At 38.2% G+C, this 23,330-nt stretch overlaps 3 protein-coding genes across 6 annotated transcripts in view; 2 read left to right on the top strand and 1 right to left on the bottom strand.

The window, feature by feature from the left end:
- The first annotated feature begins 208 nt into the window (after window positions 1-208).
- Ance-2 lies at window positions 209-4,131 on the top strand. The gene is made up of 4 exons (XM_064686027.1): window positions 209-232; window positions 906-1,852; window positions 2,423-2,983; window positions 3,536-4,131. Exons 1-4 carry the CDS (start codon window positions 209-211, stop codon window positions 3,846-3,848), a joined length of 1,845 nt encoding a protein of 614 aa, XP_064542097.1. The 3' UTR covers window positions 3,849-4,131.
- A 1,594-nt stretch (window positions 4,132-5,725) lies between these two features.
- Ance-3 overlaps window positions 5,726-23,330 on the top strand; it is a 67,784-nt gene continuing 50,179 nt past the window's right edge. The window contains exons 1-8 of one of the 2 annotated variants that reach the window (XM_064686001.1): window positions 5,726-5,880; window positions 7,230-7,388; window positions 7,518-8,069; window positions 8,920-9,078; window positions 9,134-9,374; window positions 9,434-10,158; window positions 10,213-10,316; window positions 10,373-10,471. In XM_064686001.1, coding sequence (XP_064542071.1) covers window positions 7,329-7,388; window positions 7,518-8,069; window positions 8,920-9,078; window positions 9,134-9,374; window positions 9,434-10,158; window positions 10,213-10,316; window positions 10,373-10,471 — 1,940 coding nt within the window. In that variant the 5' untranslated portion in view covers window positions 5,726-5,880; window positions 7,230-7,328. Of the gene's footprint in view, window positions 5,881-6,784; window positions 7,389-7,517; window positions 8,070-8,919; window positions 9,079-9,133; window positions 9,375-9,433; window positions 10,159-10,212; window positions 10,317-10,372; window positions 10,472-23,330 lie in introns of those variants that run through there. The other variant, XM_064686000.1, reaches the window with a different exon arrangement.
- Window positions 15,786-18,039, bottom strand: Vajk1. 3 transcript variants are annotated; one of them, XM_064686011.1, is made up of 4 exons: window positions 17,847-18,039; window positions 16,936-17,409; window positions 16,184-16,866; window positions 15,786-16,129 (listed from the first exon to the last, which is right to left on the bottom strand). In XM_064686011.1, the coding sequence occupies exons 1-3, from the start codon at window positions 17,856-17,858 to the stop codon at window positions 16,189-16,191; spliced, it is 1,164 nt and encodes a 387-aa protein (XP_064542081.1). In that variant the 5' UTR covers window positions 17,859-18,039; the 3' UTR covers window positions 15,786-16,129; window positions 16,184-16,188. The 3 variants fall into 3 exon arrangements, with proteins under 3 accessions (XP_064542081.1, XP_064542083.1, XP_064542080.1); XM_064686013.1 differs by having other exon boundaries at window positions 16,243-16,866; XM_064686010.1 differs by having other exon boundaries at window positions 15,786-16,866.

Below are 23,330 nucleotides of genomic sequence, written 5' to 3'. Positions count from 1 at the left end.
GGAGCACATTATAATTACAAATTGTGGCCAAGTGTGGTCAATGGTCCCACCATGTTGACCATGGGCTCTAACCGTTTTTTCAGTTGCCTACAAGAGCTGCGCTTGTGCAGAACGTTATTTCAAGTGTTCAAATTACGACTACGTGTTGAGAATTTAAAAAAAAACGAGCGAATACGAAAGTGGGCGAAATTACGGAAAGTGTGAAATAATGCTCCAATGTCTGCTCATCCTAGTAAGTAAATGTGGTTGGATTGGTTTACGGTCGAGCCTGACCCCTGCCTTAAGATTGTGTTCGTGGTCTTGGGTTGTTATATGTCTTTATAAATTTGATTTGTATTAGTTTAAGAATAGGTGCTCATATTAAATGGGTCTCGGACGCAAACTAAGTAGTTTTGATTAAAAATTGGTTGGCAACCTTGGCCAAACAACCTACAACCTATTACATATATAAATTGGCTGAAAGGCCTTCTGTAGGTCTCGCCCTTAAATAATACTGAAAACAAGAAAGCCTTTAAATTGATGAAAAATGTAAAAATGTCTGGCTTATAGAGAAGAGTTCTGTTTTATTTTTTTCCATACCGCCTGTGCATCATTTGGAATGGAATATTTTTATTGAAAAAAATTCCCTGGAGGAGGTAAAAGTAAGAAACATGCCAGGATTTTTTATTAGTTAGGAAATAGAGAATCTCTAGAGATGTAAACTAGTAGAGATATAAGTATTTTTAAAGATGGAAGCACACATTTTCCATTGTTTAAAACTGCTTGATTATAATTGTATTAGATTATGAATTTATGTCCAATGAGCTTAAGGGCGGATTATATTTCCCCCGTTTCACTGCGAGATTGTTGTTCCCTTTCCCTTTTGTCTGATCGTAAGTCCGTCCAAATCTCTCACTTATTTCTAGCTTTGCCTGGCTTTAAACCAGGCTAATCCCTTGCCTGATCCCAGTTTGGCTGCCTTTTTAAGCGATGTGAACCAGCAGCTATCCATTATGTACGATCAGGAACAGTTGGCTTTCTTACAAAATGAGCTGCATGGACCCAACGACCTGATTGCGCTGCTGCAGGCCGAGTTGGCCCACGAAAAACTGCTCAACTACCTGAGAAGCATCAGCACGCGCGTGGCCAAGTTCAAGCGTTTGCGCTTGGGCGATGCACTGCAGCGGCGTCAACTGCAGCGCGTGCCACAGCTGGGCTATGAGGCACTCAGTGGTGCGGAGGTGGTTCAGATATATGAGCTGGCCGCCAACATGAGCGACAGCTATGAGAATGTCCAGCTGTGCGCCTATGGGCAACCACATAACTGCACTCTGCGGCTCATACCGGATGTGCAGCGGGTGGTGCAGCAGAGTCGGAACCTGGAGGAGATTGAGTACTACTGGCTGGAGTGGCGCCGCTGCACGGGCCTGGCCACACGCCAGCAGTTCGTCCACTTTATGGAGCTGTACAAGAAGACAGCCAAGGCGAATGGCTTTAATCAAGCTCAGGATTATTGGTTCCACCAGCTGGAGCTAAGCGGGCAGCAGGCGATGGGTCTGCTGAACGAATTAATGTCCGCGCTAGAACCACTTTTCCTGCAATTCCATGCACATGTGCGTGGTTCGTTGAGGAAGATGCATGGACAGCAGCTGGTGCCGCATGGACGTGCGTATCCACAGCATTTGGCGGAGGTTTTTCTGGGCAATGCCTACAGAAGGGCACGCGCCGATTGGTTTGTGGACATACCCTCACCAGAAGCTGGTTTGCCCAATATCACGGACGCATTGCAGCGACGTGGTCTGAGCACCACACAGCGCGTTTTCTGGAATGTCGCGGAGTATTATCGTGGGTTGGGTCTGACTCAATTGGAAAGGTAAGTGGATTAGCTTACACCAACTTAAACTCTGACAGAGGTAGATTAATACGAAAAGCAAGATATGAAGATATATGATATAGAATATGTAGAATGTAGAATATATATAGTAATTGCCAATAGATAAGGAGTTTGTTTAAGACATCTGTAGAGTTGCTTTTTTTTAATAGAGCCCCAATTACAGGTTATGATATTGCTCGACTCCGAAAAGTTTGAGACACTTTTTTGCCTAGAAATAGTTACATAGACTCAGTTCTGCAAGCCAATAATATATACTCTAATAATATCGCCTTCAATTTGTTTCACGCCCCATAAAAAAAAAATTATAATAGGCAAGATAACTAATTCGAAGACCAACTTCATATAATTATTGTTAAAGCTTCCATAACGTATTTGTTTTAAAATGGTCATCGCTCTTCTATGCGATTTTCATAAAGTCAAATAGAACCAGTTGGTTCTGTTGTGTTTTAGTTCAGTCTTTAAAAGTGAGTATGTCGAAATCGGCCGAATTATACCCTTATTTAGCAAAACTGAACAGCTGACGCTTCAAAATATGCTTTCTCCTTTTAGTTCCCTTTGGACCTACGCAGAGCCTGTGGCCAGCCACAACGAGGACAGCTGCTGGCACAAGGCGTGGCGATTTCACACGCTGTCCACGAATAACTTCAGCTACTGCCCGCTAGCCGATGAGGAGCGCTTTTTCAATATGTTTGAGGCACAGTTTGAGCTGCATTATTTCCGTGCCTCCGCAGCGCAACCGACGCTGTTGCGCGAAGAGCCGTTTCCCAATTTTCGGGATGCGCTGGGCAAATCTTTCGCTCTGGCCGCCGCTTCCCCGCGCTATCTGCGCAAGCTAGGCCTGCTGCGGGATGCGGAGTGGAGCGGCCTGCCTGCTCGCCTGAATCGACTGTATTTGCAGGGTTTGCGTGTGGTTTTTCTACTACCCGTTTTCTATGTGCTGGATCGCTATCGGGTGGAGGTGCTCAGCGGCCACATCAAGGCGGACGACAATGAAGCCTATTGGCGGCTCACGGAGCGATATACAGGCGCTGCGCCGCCGCGCAGACGCACCAACGAACACTTCGATGTGCCCGCCAAGCTGCTGTTGGAGGTGGATGATCAATATACCAGGTAGGTGCAACTATTGGGAAGGGTAGGGGACTTTTCGTTTAGTTGGTCTTCCCATATTTTTCTTGACTTCCTTCGCTATTTCTCTAGTTCTTCTGCTATACGATCAGAACTTGTTTATTTTAATAAATCGATAACACTCTGAATTTCGAATATCGATAAAAATCAATATTCAGCATAGGTTATTTTTAACGATTCTTGAGGTTATTTATGACAATCAATTGGAAAGGCTAGGAGACTTTTCCTTTAGTTGGTCAATATTAACTAGATCCAATATTTTTCCCTACTTCCTTCGCTATTTCTGTAGTTCTTCTGCTATACGATAAGAAGTTGTTTAATTTATTTAATCGATAACTACCCGAATTTCGACAATCGATAAAAATCAATATTCAGCCTGGGTTATTTTCAACGAATCTTGAGGTTGTTTATAAGAATCGAATTATTAATACAAAAGTTATTTATAAATAAAATATTCGTTTAAAAGCTCGAACCGTAATGGTCTATTTATGAAAGACTTAACAGTATCTTGTTTAATTTTGGGTTTTTTCTTTACAGCCAATTCTTCAGCACCGTGCTGCAGTTTCAGCTCTATAAATACTTCTGCAGCAGCACCGGTCAGTATGTGGAGGACTCTGCAGATAAACCTTTGGATCTGTGCGACCTTTCTGATCAGCGTGAGATAGGATCCATGCTAAAGCACGCCATGCCCTTGGGCTCGTCGCTACACCACAAAGAGGTGCTGCAGCAGCTGCTGGGCACTGGCGAACTGAGCATGGATGGACTCCTGACCTATTTTAAGCCTCTGCAGGATTGGCTGACACAGCAAAATCGTGAGAATGGTTTGGAAGTGGGTTGGCTACCAAATTAATGTATGCCTAAAAGTATGCCCTGGTTTTGGTGAGATGAAAAAGTATGCAGTAAGAAAGTGTTTGAGTTTGACCTCGGATCGGATCTTGTGACGCGAGCCATGACCTAAGCCTTAATAAAAATCTGCAAACCTTGGCCATAACATCAAGTTCTCTTTACCCCAACTATTTATCTTTCGAAATGAACTATTTATAATTAAGAAAATATAAAAGTAAATTTCTACAGATATTTAAATGTTTTCCAATTTAAATTTACCTAAGACCTTATTTTCCTTTAAAACTAGAGATCCAGTCCGACTAAAATCAGATCTTTAGATAAACGATATAGATAACCAAAGATCTTGTGGTCTCCATAACAGGCCACATTAGATCCGAAGCTTTTTAGAAAGATTTTAACATAACTCAGAACATTTGATTTACTTATGTATATGTACCTCACTTGAATATACTTAATTAACTTGAAAGTAAATTAAGTTTAGCTTATAAATAATGCAATTAATTTGTGCATTAAGAGCAGCAAACGCTTTGTGCATAAAAAAAAACTGACAGAAATACCGGAAAGAATCTAAAAAACAAGTGAAACAAAAAAAACCCATAAGCGCGGGACTATAATTAAAATGCAATCCATTATGATGACTACCCGGACAGCTGATATTTAGAATAAAGTAAATAGTTAAAATAAATTGCTAGTTTAAAGATTATTCATACATATGCATAGTTCAATTAGTTACAGACACCTTAATGATAATTATTTTCCCACGGTTGCATTGGGTTGTCTCTAGAACTCTAGAGCTTATACTTTATAAGAGTACACGAAGTACTTTAGACATGACCTTGACTTAGAGTACTCCAAAATAAATAACAAAAGTGTTCTAGCGAATGTGCTTGACTAGGCGATACCCTGTAGTCAGATCTGTTCTGGTCGGCCACTTCTGACTTTTTGGGCACTAAGGTGGAATTTAAATGTTTGTATCAGTAAATCAGCTTGGGTATTTATCGATTTCCGGGCTGCAGAGAGAGTTATCGATAATTTGAAATAACCGAACTACATGTTCTCTTAAAGAGACTACATTCCCCCCTGTCTGTTACCAATATCAGCCATATACCCTTTACTACTTTTTTTAGATCTGTTTTCGACCTCAAATACATTAGCCCAAACCACAACTCAGAGCTAGCGCACATTTTTATGAGCTCATATCCGTAGAAGGAAACGTGAGACGCAGCGAACCCAATCCCGAACTAATTACACTATGATTCATATATGCATATGTATGCATGTGTAGCTTACCTGTATAGGTATGTATTTGTATGCCAGTGGGGCAATCAAGGCATCAATCAGTCTTACTCATGTGTCCCCTCCAGTTAGCAACTTATGTTTAGTACTCTCTTCTCGCCTTATCTTCGCAATTGATCTTCGCTGTATTCATTAATTACACCCCCCCGCCCCGACGCTTGATGAGTCAAGACTTTGTTTACATGCGGCTAGGTCAAGAGTGACATTCCTCGGGCGGGTGCTGTGCTGGCAATTAGCATTGCAGTTAAACGCATGCGGCGACGCTGACTGCGGTTTTGGCGTCACTAACCGCGACGTTAACGACGACTGCGACTGCGACCGCGAACGTATAAACAATTTTTAACAATAAATTGAATGCATTTTGTTATTTTATGCTTTGCTGTTTTTTATGTTATGCTTTTATGATTTATATTATCGTCAATTGTCAATAGAAAGGTAAATGTGCATGACGAAATGTTCCTTGAAGCCAATGGGGAAGCTTGGTCACATTAATCCATTGATATGCTATTGGTAATGGTTATCGATGCTCGATAAATGCAATTGTCTTTCCCAGAAGCTTCTTTGTGGTTGGTGTTGTTTATGTAGTGTAATTCGGTCACACTTGTGTGAAAAATGGCGCCAGTTTTTTATGCGCCAGTTTTTTTTTGTAAAATTTCAGTAAATGTATTATTAATTTGGCGAAAAGTGTTTAAATAGCCATATAAAGAGATAGTATATTCAAAAGAAGTGTGAACATTAAGGTTTGTACTATATACCGATTGCTGCTCAATCTACACCAACTACTGAGTGAGCATTGCATTGGCAGCCGCTCAAAATAAGCGACTCATTCATTTTATAACCTGAGCACTTTCTCACACTCGCTATAATTATGCGGTTAAACCTTTTTTTGACTGATTAGTACTCGCATGTACATGCATACTCGTACATCGCACCCTCACCCTCCCTTATAATTGCAAACATGCATGCAAAAACATCTACATACAACTTACATACACTCACACATGCATACATACTCACTTGTTACCCATTGTTGTTCCCAAGCTTATGGCTGATTTGATGGTTGTTGTTGTTGTCGTTAACAACAACGTCGACAGCGACGTCAACGCTCAGTCAGTCGCAATGCTAATTGCGTTTATCTCACACAACATTTAGAAACATCGCGGGTTGCGGCGACAGCGCCGCCGACTGCGACGCTGATTGCAACTGCGACGTCGCTTCGCTGAAATTTAAATTCATTTTCGAGTCACAAACAAAAAACAAAAATAAAAATTATAAAAAGTCACAAAGTAATTTCGAAAAAAATTCTTACACTCAAGTCAGTAGAGTTTTAGACGCGTTACGTGACGTTACGTGGGTGGACGGGCTCTGAAAATTTCTAAAAAACGGAAAGTGACCTGAAATGAAAATATGTGTGAAAATATAAAATATTGTGCGAATTAAAAGCGAAGCTCATAAATTATATTGTGATCTTCCCTCGAAAGTTCACTTCAAGTGAAGCTCTTTTACCATAATCTAATATCATATTCTCTTAAAGATCTGATGTGAATAACCATTATATAACCTGTGCTGATTGAGGAAAATTTTAAAAATCAGTTCTTTTAAATATAATAAAAATATTAAAAATAAAAATAAGTCCGAAAAGTTTTTGCGTTCTTCGCGTGATTAGTAAACATCTTAAAAAATATTTAAGAATCCCAAACAAAAGTCACTTCTATCCGTGCGGTTTCTCAAAGTCGAGATACTTCCTCGAGTGATCGGTAAAAACCAAACAGCATTTCGAAAACCCTCTTACTCGAACCTGAATTTTTAATTTTGTCTATGCATTAGATTCTTTGCGTGTTCAGCTTCTTCATATAGCCTGTGATCGTTTGCCCTATTTGAGCGTTAAAAATAATGTCATAAAGCTGTAATTAAAATTGTAAATTGCTTGTGAAAGATTTAATTAGCGGTGCGCGCTGACCTTGAGAGTGTTAAATATATAGATTTCGTTGCATGATAAACGAATATGTGGAATTGTCTTTTTTTTATATGCTCCACGCTATGGAGCCTGAGTCGTGCTAATCCACAACTTAATTTGCCTACACCACAGCCGGAGATCTTCTACAATGGCTACACGCCCAATGTGGCCACAACTCCCGCCCAGCTAAGAGCAGATCACGATCGTAGCCAGCGCTTTGGGCCGCCCTATATGGATGATGGGGCTGGAGGCAGCGGCAGCAATAGCGATGATGGACTGGACGACTTTAGGGTGAGTTTTATTTATATGTATATGTAAACCTAATGACTAACTGATTGACTAACTTCCTTTCCCGAAGAACGCTGGGTAAGGCTTGTAAGTCTTGAATTAAATAACATACTCTGACGATCTCATTTGCAGTATGGTCAGACCTATGATGAGCGCATGCGACTGGGTTACGCCTATCCCACACCCCGACTGAATTTTAGTGATCGCGCCGATGATTCACCCTTCAGTGGGGATCAAAATCCCAGTCGTGGCCAAGATAATCGTTATGCGAATCACAATTATGGACCAACATCTAGCAGCACCGAACGCAACTATGGCAATTTTAATGATCCGCCCAACAATATTAATCAGAATAATGCACCTTACGCGGGAGTGAATCCCAGCTACAACAATCGAAACGATCAATATAACTACAATAACAATCCCAATGTGGAATTTGTGGGGGTTAACAATCGCAATCGATTTGAGAACCCCTATCTATCGAATCAGGATCGATTTAATCTCAACCAGGGCTATCTGGAGCGTCAGCGCTATCAACAGGATCGTCGCTATCAGCAGGAGCTGGAGAAGTTACGCAATTTGCTGGTCGAAACGGATCAGAAGGGTTCGCTCGAGTGCACCGCCAATGTGGCGGCCCAATGGAATTTCGAGACAAACGTAAACGATTTTACACAAACGGAAGCGGTGAGTTGGCAGTGGGGTATATACGTACATAGACATACCCTTGAAATTGTAATTGTATTTGAAATTGTGCTGTAGCAGCACGCGATCTCACTGTGTAGTATTCACATCAGCTAGAGATTGACGTCTATGCCACTTGGCAATTTTCTTGGCGTGGCAAATAGACACAACATGTACAATACACACACATGAGGCACACACAACATAGTCAAGGTCGTTTGCCTGTCGGAGTTCTCAGGCAGACATGCCAATGTCAAAGTGTTGCACTCTTGAGAGTTTTGCACCTTGTTGTTGGGCCAAAACTGAACGTGCTTAAAGTAAATATAATTTTTAGTTATACTAAAATATATGCTTCTTGTGTGATAAGGTCTGGTTCGAGAATAATCGTTATGCCCTTGGGAATGCGATAATTTCGGCACAACAAAAGACATCTCCGATCTCATTAGATATACAAATATATCTTGATCCTGTATCAACAGCCGATATGCGAGTCGATATAGGCAAGTCCTGCCCTTCTAATCAATTTTCACTTGTTTTCTAAATTGGCTAAAACTCCAATTCGTGGTTTTGAGACGTTTTTTTGCTCAATTATTTTGTAAGATCTGAAAGTTGATTCATAAAAAATAACAATACAATAGAATTCTTTCCGATCAGTTTCTTTATATTATCTTCTTTTTTTTATATTTAAATTAAACATATATTATATTATATATATATTAAACATATATTAAACAGTCGTGATCTTTATATCGTATTTGGTTTTTTTTCTATATTTAGTATTATAAAGCCCAACAATATTCAACTTTTTAAACTAGTTTATGTGCATTTGCTAAGAAATATTTTCTCTTTACAGCTAAATGCCCAGCAACGTTATGTGGAGTATCAGCGCATAACAGCCGAACAATCGAAGCATATTAACAAGGATCTCATATTTGATCGACGTTTATATAGACAGCTGATGTTGCAATCTGAAGTGGGACCCAATTCCTTACCCCTGGATGTTTTGGACAGAGTAAGTTTGCTCCATATGAACTTCATATCGTCATTTAATTATCCTTTGGTTGTAGTATAATCGCTTGTTGAACGAAATGCTATTCTTGTATAACGATGCCAGCATTTGCGCCTATCAGCAGCCTTTTCAATGTGATTTGCGCTATATACCCCATCTCAAGGATATTATGGCCAAGAGCAGAGATTGGGATGAGTTGCAGCATACTTGGGTGGAGTATCATCGCAAAGCGGGGCGGGGCATGCGCGATAACTACGAGCAATTGATTGACGTCATGCAGGATGTAGCCTCAGTAAACAGTGAGTGAAGTGAATATATATATACATATCTGTATGGAGATATATCTATTGATTTACAGATGTTACCAATGGCGGGGAGTATTGGTTTTTGGCCTATGAATCAGGAAACTTTCGCCAGGATATGGACATTGTGTGGGAGCAGATACGTCCGCTGTACGAAAGCCTGCACTCATATGTGCGCCGCAAGCTGCGAGATTATTATGGACCAGATCGCATTAACCGCATTGCGCCCATACCCTCCCATATATTGGGCAACATGTACGGACAGTCCTGGTCGAATGTGCTGGACATACTTATACCCTATCCGGGTCGCAAGCTGATTGATGTTACACCGCGCATGGTGGAACAGGGCTATACGCCGCTGCTAATGTTTCAGTTGGCCGAGGAGTTCTTTACCTCAATTAATATGTCCGCCGTGGGACCGGATTTCTATAGAAATTCGGTGTTTGAGCAGCCGCTGGATAGGCGCATCCTCTGCGAGCCATCCGCCTGGGATTTTTGCAATCGTCACGATTACCGTGTGAAAATCTGCACGGACATCAATCAACGCAGTCTGGTTAGCGTGCATCATGAGATGGCGCACATTCAATACTTTCTGCAATATCGCCATTTACCCAAGATCTTTCGTAATGGTGCCAATCCAGCTTTTCATCAAGCAGTGGGCGATGCAATTGGCCTGTCCGTCTCCACACCAAAGCATTTACAGACTTTGGGACTACTGCAGCGATCACTGGATGAGTCGAGCTATGATATTAACTATTTGTTTACCATGGCTATTGATAAGGTGAGTGCATGATTCAGTGTAAATGAATAGATATTTACATTGTATACTTTACAGGTTGCCTTTTTGCCCTTTGCCTTGGCTTTGGATAACTGGCGTTACGACGTCTTCAGCGGCAATGCCAATAAGAGAGTTATGAATTGTCACTACTGGAATTTGCGGTAAATCTGAGTTTAATTAATTTATTTAATCACTAACTAAATATTTGTTTTTACAGTGAAAAGTATTCTGGTATTAAGCCACCTGTCTTACGATCGGAAAAGGACTTTGATGTTGGCGCAAAATATCATATACCGGCAAATATACCCTATATTAAGTGAGTTGTGCTTTTTTTTATATTATGTATAATGGAGAACAGTTAATTCATTTAAAGCATATTTGTCGAAATAATGGTCATAAGTGTTTTGTAACACTAAGGCTATTCTTAAATGCCATTTATTCAATTTTAATTTATTTAATTTCTCATCTTGAATTTACAACTTGGTTAGTTAAAATACCCTCTTTACCTTTATACCTATATTTAAGTAAAGCCTGCTGAAAAATAGCTATAAATGCTAAACAAAGCGTTTTATCGCAATGTGGCCTAAAATTTGTTATCAAAGTAATTCACAAATATTTTTATTTAAGAGGCCAACTTATTATAATTATTAATGCAATCAATGGCCTCTGCTTAGACCTCACAAAAATCATATCCTTGCTTAGGCTGTTCAGTAATAATGGTTATCTTTGTCTTTTGTGTTTAAAACTTTTCTCAAGCAGCTTCTTTTATTTTCCCACGCTTATTTTAAATGCTTATTTAAATGCATTCTCTAATTTTCATTGAATCTCGTGTCTTGCAATTTCTTCAAATGACATCCGGAAAAGCTAAACTAAACGACGAATCGCATACGCATATGCCTTTATCCCCTCGTTCCCGCATTTGAGCCATATTGATTACATGTTGCATTACCTCACGATATGTTTCTCTTATCTAATGTGCCACATAACGCAAATGCAGCAATTAAAACTCAAGCAAACAAAAGCTTGTTATTAATTTTGCTATTTTCGATTACAATTTACACACACACACACACAAACAAACACACACATTCGCACTCGCTCAACGTTTCAAATATTTTCCGTCAATTTGGCGTCGATTACGCGTCGCAATATTCGGATCGCCAAGACGTTGCAGCCCGCAATCCGCAATCCGCAACCCGTAAACCGGCAACAGGCCACAAGTTGGCCCACTGACTGGCTTATAATGACCAATCCAGTAGACGGAACGGCCACAGACACACATTTGCACACACATTTTATTGGCTGGTTGGGGCGATGGGGGATGGGAAAGTAAGAAAAACTCGCATGTCGACGAATATTTCCCGCATTCACTTTCCACATGGCTGCTGCCAAAAGCGACTCTGGCTTAGCGTCGGCTCTGACATCATTTAAATAAGCCACAAATAGAAAATGTTACGAAAAAAAATAAACCACATATCACACCAAATGCTGGCTATACGCAAGCCCGTTTGACTGTCTGGCTAACTGACCCATTAAACGACAGAAAATAAGCTCATTTTTCCTGCGCATGCAAATGCAAATTTCTGTGCCACAAAAGCGAAACGCCGCGTGGTGCAATAGATGCCACCACCACCACAACCACCCGAGAAAATGGCGGTGTCAATGCCTACCCATTTGAGCTGACCATGCTGGGGCAATGTTTTTTTTTTTATGATTTTTGTTTTCGCTTGTTGTCTTTTGGTCTTTTATTGGACGCCTATTAAAATGTAAGACATGGCGTTGAGTATTATGACAACCACAGTGGTGCCATGTTGCATAAGTTTCTTTTTGGCTAACCAACATGGTTAGCGGTTTCTTTTGGCATTATTTGAGGTTCTTTCAAGGTGTAGTGCAAGCTATTGGGAAATATTTGTTATATGTGGGACGAGTTGTCTAACAGAGCTAGTCCATAGTGCAACTGGAAAACGAGGGCTTTGGGTTCATATTTCAGAATGTTGTAATATCTGATTATCATATGATTTAATTAATAATAACAAAATTTTTGTCACAATCTGCTTTTAGTAACTTGTTTTAGTTAAGCTATTGTTTTACTGACTGTAGTTTGTTTGCTGCTTATAATTCCCAATGTGTTAAAGCTTCGAAATAAGGACAAAGGCTTGCCAAGCTAAGGTCGGCAGTAAAATCTACTGATAGAAGCAGGAGGTACTTCAAGTATATATTCAAAGGAACCTTCTCACTTTTGGTGTTTATATCTTCTTGGTATTCAAATTAATGTATTTTTCTATACATTTAATCTTAGTTAACTAAAGATTCGATTCAGAGAACGTCTTGACGTTCTTTAAGTATGCCTTATTTTCCACATAAGCCGCTGTTTTTTCAATTTTAATAAAACATTGGGATATTTATTTATTAATGTTAATTAATTTTCAATATTCAGGCACACACTCCTATTAGCATCTAAAAATAAATGCGGCTATTTTCTGGCCAATTGATCAAACCAAAATGTCTTTAAAAACCAGCTAGCAGCTACATTTTTAGATCTTTTATTTAGATTTCCACTTTCATTTGAGCCCGCCCAGAGGTTACTGAAAAAACCCATTAGCCAGATTTTATGGCTTGCTATTCTATTGAAGAGAGATTACAACACAACGTCAGCAGCAGCAGCAGCTCTGGCTATTGTATGTTGATTATTTATTGCATAATCCATAAACTGCAAATGCTACAGTTAGAGTTACAGTTACATAAACAAACGCTACCAGAAATCAACTAACCACCAAGAGAGTTAGCCTCAATATGGTAATAAAACAGTGCCAAAGTCGAGAGTCAGGCAAAGGCACACAGGCGCAGCCGCAGCCGCAGCTAAAGTCTCAGATCTCTGAACAGTTTTCATTTCGTTTCACAACACGTTTTGCATGTGCTTTTGCCTCAAATATCGGTTAGGAGCACATGTCCTACAAACCGACTAAGGAAAACGTGATAAATCTATGCCCCACTTAGTTGACTGAAATTGCAGCATGGCTTCAATGAAGCCGAAATGCAAATTGAAACCTAATCTTCATACACAACCCGCCAACACAGCCGAGCCGAAGTCGGTCAAAAGCTTGAGAATTCCAATTAAAGTGGGAGACAAGCGAATACTCTGTAAAATCGGCTTTAATATAACCTCACACATATTTGGCGTAATTTTGCATTTAACTTTATTGAAATTCCAATTCTGCGCCCCATCTTTATAACCTCTATAACTTTTGTTTTTTGAAGCGATTCTAACGAAATTTTGGCAATAGTTCGATCAGATAATAAAGAACACCCTAGTCAAATTTCAAGACTTTAATTTGTAAATTCTGTTTTGACTCGGACTAATTTGCGAGCATGTTTGCAAAAACTTAGTAAAATATTTAACTACATTTTATTTGTCTAAATATGCAGCTGGTTGAATATTAAAGAATACACAATATTCGATGGCGATTGAATATTGTAAATTTGTATATACCCACTTAGTATATGGTACAGGGTATAACAACTAACAACCACACCAACCACAAACCGGCGCTGCTAATAAAAAGTAATGCCAGGCCGCAAAATAAACGCTAGGAAATGGACGCGAGTGCCGTCAGCAAGTTGTCGTTGTTGTTGTTGTCGTTGTCGTTGTTGTTGTTGTTGTGGCATGAAAAGCGTAATGATAAAAACATAGTGTGGCAAATGTAATAAACATGTTGCCTGCCTCTTGATCTCCCTTCCAGTGGACGCGAGACACTTTGAATATGCAATTATGAATGCCAGGCAATGTTTACCTCATTTGAAAATTGGATAAGCCGTTTATGTGTAATGCAAAATGACTTGATTCCAGTGCAGGCAACATAATGTGTTGCACTTTTCACTCGCAGATACGGACAAAACGTTGTGGGAAACTCAAAGCCTTCGTGTTTAACTAAAGTAATGTTAGAAAGGAACTGTTGGTAGAAGAGATGGCTTATTTTGGGTACTACAAAAAAACATCAAATATAAAATAAGATATAGTAAATAATGATAAATTTTCAACCAAACTGAAATTCGAACTCGGAATTTCATAGAAGATAAATTTTGTGCAGTAATTTATTAAAATATTTAGAAAAGTATGGAAAAGCAGATTAATTTAAAAAATGACAACATTTTTAAATATAAGTATAAGTATATATATACCTAGAAAAATAGTTAATATAGATGTATTTTAAGTTCAAAAAAGTTCAAAATAATATTTGAAAAGTAGTTCAATTCAAGTTCATTATTTAAACGCCCTTTAAATTTTTAAAATCTTATTCAGTGTTTGAATATTTGAAACTTGTTAAAAATTCATCGGGCGCCCCGTAAAATTCCAACTCTTAATTGATAGTTAAAGACATATTTGTTTGGTAAGTGGTCGAATTATAGTAGGTCGAATTATATAGAAGGAAGTAGACTTATAAAAATATGCATTGATATTTTTTTAGAAGTCTTTTAGAATTACAAAGGATTGTGAAAGAACAATTTTTAGTTATTTTTTTCGAAACATTAAAAAAAAATGAGAATGTGTTGTAAAAGGCAAAGGACAGTAGTGCGTTTGATATTACTTCATAATTATATGTTATAGTACAAATTATAATTTTTGATTTAATATCAGAAAGATTTATTTTATTGACCAATTTTTTAAATTAATTTTTTTTTTATTTAATTATTATTAATTTGTGGTTGAATTTTTAAAATTATTTTCATTTTAAATTAAATTGAATGTAATTTGTTTATTTATTTTATTTTATTATTTTATTTCATTTTTTATTTTTACCAAAAATGTATAAAATTCTCAATTTTTTTGATTTTAATTCCTATATATTTTTCATTCACATTTTTGATTTTTTTAAGTTATATAGTTGTAAAATAAAAGAAATGCTTGTTTTTAGTTTTGATCACTTCGTTCTACTCGTTTTTATTGTTTACATTCATCAGCTTCATTATCAGAGTGTTTTGTTGTTGTTGTTGTTGGTGTTGTTACAGAGACAAAAAAATATTTGGTAAACTAAGTACTTTTTATAAATCCGTTTCAACAGCTTTTTACATTAAGCAAAACTATAGATAGTTGGTTGTATTAAAAACTAGATAGCAAAAAATATTACAAATAATACAATACGTTCGTTTACAAACTGACTTAAATAGGCGACTGCACGGCTGCCTCCCTTATCTATTTATATATATATATATGTATATATGTAGAGTAAACACTTAAACACTAAAACAGAAGTCTTATCACACACACAAATCAGATCTCAAATCATATCGAACCGAACCGAACCGGGTGCACAAATCGGTGGACCAGAGCAGAAGGAGGAGAAGCCGCAGCTGGAGGACAATACAGCAGCAGCAACCACACGTCAAATGTACCCAGTGTTTAGCGTTTAGCGAGCCAAGTCCAACAACACATCCAAATTTGATCCTGCTGAGGTGTCATATGGTGTACATGTTGTTCTTGTCGTTGTTGTTATGGGTCTTGTTCTTGATCTTGTTGTTCTGTGGGCTGTGCGGCCCAAATGTGTTAGTATCTTGTTCTTAAAGTCTAGGTCTAATCGTCTTCAAATTTCTCATAACAATTCTCACGGGATATTTTCGTCAACGTTTCTTGATTTGTTTTCTGTTTTTTTTTTTTTTGTTCATTGATTTTCTTTTTATGTATGGCTTAAGCTAAAAGAGAGTTCGTCGTAAAAACTAAGTAAGTTCGTTTCGTGTCACGTTTTGGTCACATTATAAAATTGTTATCAGAATCTCTATCGTTATCACGTTCTATATAGCAAAGTGTAATTGGAATGTTGGGCATTTGGGTATGATATGGAGAATATTTGGAGGGTTTTTAAAAGTTTTCTATGGTTTTTGTGATGTTAAAATTAGTTTTACTTTGTTTGTTTTTTTTGTTTCAGTTTAGCTATATATCCATTCATAACCGTTGCCGTTCATAACCGATTTTTCAATGCTGCAAAGAAAGAGTGAGAGAGAAAGAGAGAGAGAGAGAAAAAGTTCATTTCACCAATTTTAGTAACCGTGATATGAATGATAATCATGATAGTCATTAAAATCATGCTCCACCTCATGCTCATGCTCATGATGCTCCTCAATGGGTGCCGAATACGATGAATGATGATGGATGGGTTCATGATGTTGTTCCTGATGATGATAATGATGGTCCTCCTCGATGTGCTTGTGCACAAACTCTGGCTCCTTGTAGTGGATGTGCTTCTCATGAACCTCTGGCACATGCTTCTCAATGTGCACATGCACGGGCTTCTCCACCGGAATCTTGACGGGGTACGGAACGTGTTTCTCAACCTTATAGGGCACTTCCTTGATCACTGGATAGGGCTGTGGCACATGTACTTTCACCTCATAGGGCACTGGTTTCTCGACATGCACGGGCACGGGACGATCATAGGGCACATGCACGGGCACAGGCACCTTCTTGATGACGGGCACTGGCACTGGTTTGTCCACATAGTGGGGCACTGGCTTGTCCACATAGTGGGGCACTGGCTTATCGACGGGCACCTTGACTGGGTAGTGGACAATCTTCTCGACGGGATAGGGCTTGTCGACATGCACCTTCTTCTCTACATTGTAGTGAACGATTTTCTCGACTGGATAGGGTGCTGGCACATGTACTTTGACTGGGTAGTGGACCTTCTTCTCAACCGGATAGGGTGCGGGCACATTTACCTGGAGGGTTGAAAGTGTGGAGGGTTAAAAATGTCTATGCAAATCCTGAGCAGCTGTTGTCCGCTATACCTTGACGGGCACGGGGCGATCATAGGGCACATGTACGGCATAGGGTATCTTCTTTTCGACGGGATATGGCGCTGGCACTTCATAGGGCACCTTGACAATCTCCTTAACCTCATAGGGTACATGCTTGATCACGGGATATGGCTTAGGCACCTTGACTTTCACGGGCACATGCACATGCTTTTCCACGGGTACATGGACAATCTTTTCGATTGGCACGGGCACTGGCACCTTCTTGATGACCGTCAGTGTTTTCTCCTCATGTACTGGGAAATGTGGCACGTGATGGTGATGATAATCCTCGTAGTGGTGCAGACCACGTTTCGGTTTTGCGGTATCATCAGCAGCGGCCGTCTCCTCGGCCTTTGACTCCGTCGGCTCAGCTGCTGTCTTCTCAGCTGCCTCGTTCTTCTCCTCGCCAGCCTGGGCATAGCTGGTGGCCAGCAGCAGCACCAGAGCGAGCGTTGTCGCTGTACGCTGAAAGGTGGAATGGTGGAAAGTGGTTGGATAATGAGGCATAATGGGTTAAATGGCGGTTTGAGGGAATACTAAACTAAAGGTGGAATTGGAGTCGCTTTAAGCTTGATTGAAAGCTCAATCAATTGTTTTTGAATAGAAAAGAATTCTGGGATTAAATTGGATATGATGATTACATTCTTGAAACAAGCTCAAGCAAAGTACGTTTCTCAGATGGAGTACTGTATTTGTATCTTGCATTTGGATTTGCATTTTTTCGTATTCATTAAAGTTTCTGAATTAAGCATTTTGTTCTCAGTTAAGGAATTTTGTAAGTGTGATGTTTTCTCTGAGCGTATTACTTATTTAAGCATCTTGCACTTTTGTTAATCTCTGTTAATCTTATGTGTTATTTGGCGCACTTCACAACACTGCACTTGTTGATCCTCGATACATACCATCAACTTCATGTTGCTGGCGTTAAATATCCTTTGTGGGATTTTGAGTTATCCGTCGAACTGTGTACCGTTAAATGCCGCACGATCGATTCGTATTGAGATTTAAGTATATATTTTTCTTCTGAGAAGGGAATCGATATCTCGTACTCTACAAACTCTACACACGTTCCGTACCACACTACACTGTTCGATGGTTAACGGTTTAATGATGCCAACTGCAGCGCCAGCCCGAACTTTTATACTCTAACTAACACCCAAAAAGCCAAGCGAATGAATGAAACGACGACGACTGCGAGCCCGAAGTCTTACAACAACAGCAACAGCAACAGTAGCAACAACAACAATAATACTATATTATACTATAGTATAATCATAATCGCAATCGCCCCAAAACACATGCAGCGAATGGTGAATGGTTCGTGGCCAGTCGCGTCGTCGGTTTTAGCTGGTTGCTTGTTTGATTTTTTTCTTTCTTTTTGTCGGAGGCGCGAACTCGACGCGCAGCCAAGTGGCAAGCGACGCCAAAATGCAGCAATTGCAATCAGAGACCATGCGCAAGAGGTGACTTCGTTGGCAGAGGGGCTGCAGGAGGAGGCATCGCAGTTAGGCAGCTCTATGGATGCGTGCCATTTTGCGGCTTAATACCAACTACCTACAGTTGCCGTGTCTTGTTGTTGTAGTTGTTGTTGTTGCTGCTGCTGCTATTTTTGTGGTGGTTTCTCAAGTCTTGTTACAAGCGCCACACAACTAACAATAATAAACCACATATTTTGTGTGTGTAATTGAATAATGTCCAAAATACGCCAGTTGTGTCGCCTTCAAGCAGCAACCTCTTCCAGATCAGTTTTAAAAGTTTGCTTAAGTTTTAACTAATTTGGATTTTATGCCTTAATAGTTGGTTAGGAATATTCAAATATTTAATTAGAATTTGAAATTTCTTTTAAATGTCAAATGTTTTTTGTATTTTTATTGTTCTCCATACATTTTTTTTAAAATTATTTGGGTGCTTCTCACCTTAAGATTATTTTGTCTACAAACTTATATTTTTAGTGTCAGTTTTTTAAGGTCTTAATGTCTTCTATAAAATGGTTATGTTTTTAAACAACAGACATTTAATGATTTTTTTTTCAAATAATTCTCTATGGCATGATATAAGGTCAACAGAAATAAATATATTTTTTTATATATTATGTTCTGCTACGAAGGAAAACATTTTTGATTTATTTTTATTATTTATTGTTATTATTTTTATATTATTTAATCATTTATACCTACGTATATATACTTTTTTATTATAATTTTGTAATTTTTTTGTACTATTATTATTATTACATTATTAGGTGTTCACTAATTAACACTTATATGTGAGCAATTTATTTAAAATTATTAAATAGGATTTCTTGATAATATAAAAAAATATAATATACAAATAACAAGGTGCATAAAATGTCGCTTATTTCTACTTAGAAATGCAAAATATAAATACATACATAAAATGAAATGAGAAAACAATAACCTAGTTAGTTTTAAGGAGAAGACAGAGAGAGACAGAATGAGAGAGAGAAATATGTAGAGGCCGAAACGTTTCATTTTTTGCTTCTTAATTTCTACTGGGAGATAGGGTTAAAATAAACCCGAAAACAAACATTTCTTTCAATCTTAAGCATAGAGAATTATAGTTAGATATGGGTACATAGAAAAATAATAAATAGTAAATATAATAATATATAATAATAATATAGTAAATATAATAATATATAATAATAATATAGTAAATATAATAATATATAATAATAATATAGTAAATATAATAATATATAATAATAATATAGTAAATAAACGAAAATATTCGAAGATCCTATCTATTCTACACAAATTGAATATATATATAAATTGTGAGGTCGTAAATAATTTACTATATCAATTCGCCTTTAAATCTGAATAATTGCTTCTCTAAAACCACCTTATTTCCATTTCGGCTTGGGCCCTGCCTTGATGCATCACGAATGCAGCCTGTCATCTGTCATTTGGCCTAAACGACCAATTCCAATTACAGGTGTATTGCCAATTGCAGTCCTTTTACTTTCGCATTCACAGGTACATTCACTTCACCAGACCAAAGTCGGGCCCAAAAAAAAAAAAAGGAGTAATTTAAGCGCCAGCTGGCCAAAAAGGGGGAAGCATTTGTCAACAGACAGCGAGAGAGAGAGGGAGAGAGAGAGAGAGAGAGACGAGAGAGAGAGAGAGAGAGAGAGAGAGAGAGAGAGAGAGAGAGAGAGAGAGAGAGAGAGAGAGAGAGAGAGAGAGAGAGAGAGAGAGAGAGAGAGAGAGAGACAGTATGTCACTCGGTCATTTGGCTGTGTTTTGTTGTGTCATTGTGCCACATATGCCCGGATGTGTGTGTGTGTGTGTGTGTGTGTGCGGTCAGCAACCATAACCTAACCCACTGGCAACATGTTTGGGGCAGCGGCAACTTGTTTTAATTCCACATTGTGGGTCGCTGTAATTGTCGCCCCAGTTGGATGTCGCAGACGGAGTTAAAGTCTTACTTTGGTTACCTTCCTCGTTATTATGTCAATGGGTCTCACATACGATGTGAGACAAGATTGACGGACGGCGTGACTGCGAGACTGGCACAGCTGTTACGAGCGGCTCTGCTATTGATACCCTGTATATTTATTGAAAATGGGGAAATGAAGGCTATAGGATATATGCATTTAAAGTCCTTAAAACAAGGGGTATTGGTATAATAATCGTAAATGACACTGTCGTTTGTTTCTCTTGATAAATTCGGCCATTTTACTAAAAAATCGATAAATATCGATATAAATTTTTCTCGATTAATCGACTTAAATCATATACAATAATAATATAACTTCAGGTATCAACTTTGGTTTGAGTGTATGCTTGTTTAGAAATAAAGATAGAAGATATTTTATAGATCAACAATATTTTACTTTGCCTCTTCTTACCTCTGTATAAAATGTAAAGCATGACATTCATAAATCACCTTGGTTTTTTGTATATGCACACATTTGAATGTCATAGCTGTGTCCTGAAAATTATATTTGGGTCGAATAATTAACACAAGAGTTATTTGAGAATACGTTTTTCAAGTTGAATCTAAGGAAACTAAGTCTAGGTGTGATATTGTTTGTGTAAAAGTTGGAATGAGAGTGTGTACAGCTATAGGGTATTTCTAAGTCGTGCAGTCTATAATGTAGTACTCTTACTTCTTGTTGTATGTTGTTGTTGTGTGTTGCATGCAACTTTCGATTTAGTTTCATTCGCATTGCTTGCATGTCTTGCCCACATATTGTTGTTCGATATGCTTGCAACGAGTCGCAAAGAAAGAGAGAGAATGTGAGAGTGGGAGTGAGAGTGAAAGAGGCAGCTTGTGCGATTGGAGGCTGCCGTTGGACGTGCCACAGCTGCTTACGTCATAAGTTTGCAATGGGGGCGCCAAGTGTTTGTTTGTTTGCTTGTTTGTTTTTTGATAGACAGCTGCGAGTGCTTATAAGCGCCATTGTCTTAAATCCAACAGCACAATTAGACATACTTCCTTGAATTAATTACAAGCTATATGGGAGTAATACATATTATGACTATATATTATTTGATTTCCATGCATCGCATATTGCTTTTGAGTCTCTCTTACATATTTGAAAGCGTCACGCGACCTGACCTTGTCTTATATATATATGTAAACATTTTTCTCTATATGGTTAAATATAGCTTTACATAAATTATTATTATGTTTTTTGTATAGATTTGTTTAGTTTTTTTTTATAGCGCATTGTCAACAAAGGCGTCAAATCTGAGGCAGCTGTTGATTAATCATGTTTTTGAATATCTTCAACATCTTTAAATTGCATTTGCATATTCGAATTTTTCGTTGATTTGTGTAACAATTTATTGTGTTTGAAATACGATGGACGTGATTTGGCATGTTATTTGACATTCCATTTCCATTTCGTTCCAATTGTTGGCAGCTCATCCGCACAAAATGGCACCGCACGAGGCTAAACCCAGTCGAAACTGACAGTTATGACATTTTATGTGACATTTACAAAAGTCTTGGTTTTTTTTTATATTTTTTATTCTCTGTTCACCTGGGTACTGTAACGGTTTTGGTTTCGGTAGTTCCCATGTTTTTGGTTTTCTTTCTCATTTTAATGGGCGGCCACTTGAGGGTTCATTGCGTTTCTGGTCAAGGTCGTTTGCGCTCAGTTGCGGTTGTTAGCAAAGCTAACTGACTGACAAATTGCTCAAGTAATTGTCAGCTGTACTTGGTATCTTTTGGGTTGGCTTTTTGCAAGTAACTGGAAAAATAAAACAAACAAAACAACTACTTTTACACATGCTCCATAATTGCAAAATGCATTGAAAGTAACAGGCGCACAGCAAAGTCTTTGAACTTTAAGATAAGTCTGTATAATGATTCGAATATCCCCACTCAAAGTTTATAATATTTCTGCTATATTTATCTGCTAACCAAGAAACTGATGAAAACTATCTAAAAATATAAGGCTTCATTGATCTCAGAGATTATAGGAGCTTGAAATATCTTAGTTGTTACTGAACTCATATTGAACACTTAAAAGGAATTTAATAATATACTTAAGTAATAAAATTTTAGCTTCGGATTAGGCATATCATTCAAAGTTCAAGGAGTTTTAAAGCAACTTTTAAATATATACACATATGAGATTGTCAAGGAAATTTTAAACTATATATTTTACCATTCAAATATAACTCAACTTATGAAAATGATAGTGCGTTATTAGGGATATAAATTTATTTTAGGTTTGGAAATATATTTGGATTTTGTACATGTAAAAGTTCAATTTTTTTCACAAGTTGGTTTCGTGTTTATATTAGAGTTTTCGAAACTACTTGATTCGAAAACAAATTAAATGCTTTAAGCCTGCTTATGCCCTAAACAAAATGAATTTGCCGCACAGTTAACGAGCCAAGAAAAACCTGTAAGACAAATGGCCAGGTGAACCAGGTAAATTGTTAACTGCAATCGCAGCCCTTTCAATCGGCTGCCTTTACATGACATTGACGCATGTAAAAGCCCGTTCGTTGATTTGATTTGAAAGTGATAATCATCGCGCGCTCTCACTCCTTCCCTCTCTCTCTCTGCAGGTAGCCAGCGAAATGAGGTCAATGCCAAAAGCATTTGAACTCTTAGAGCGCGTCTTTAAAAGCATAAATTTGTTTATGATCATCTGCTTTGGCCATTGTGCGATTATTTTGTTGTTAACTTGGACAAATTGTCACGCGCCGTTGAATGCTGCGCCCGATTAAGCCAGCCAAGTGGGTTGGCTTTATGCATTTAATCAAGTTGCGGCTTGGCCAATTGATCTCTTCAGCTGGCAGCTGATAAATAAGGAAGTGTCCAATCGGCCATTGGCCTAATCCCACAGTCTGCCGCGAACTCAACTGCAAATCTATGCAAATTTTTGTACAAACCAAAAA

Source organism: Drosophila montana, unplaced genomic scaffold (assembly GCF_035044405.1).
Source record: "Drosophila montana isolate Dmon_TW-CO22-7 unplaced genomic scaffold, ASM3504440v1 contig_312_1, whole genome shotgun sequence".
Taxonomy (NCBI): Eukaryota; Metazoa; Arthropoda; class Insecta; order Diptera; family Drosophilidae; genus Drosophila; species Drosophila montana.
Note: the sequence above shows the minus strand (reverse complement) of the source record. Positions and strands in the feature narration are given on the sequence as shown.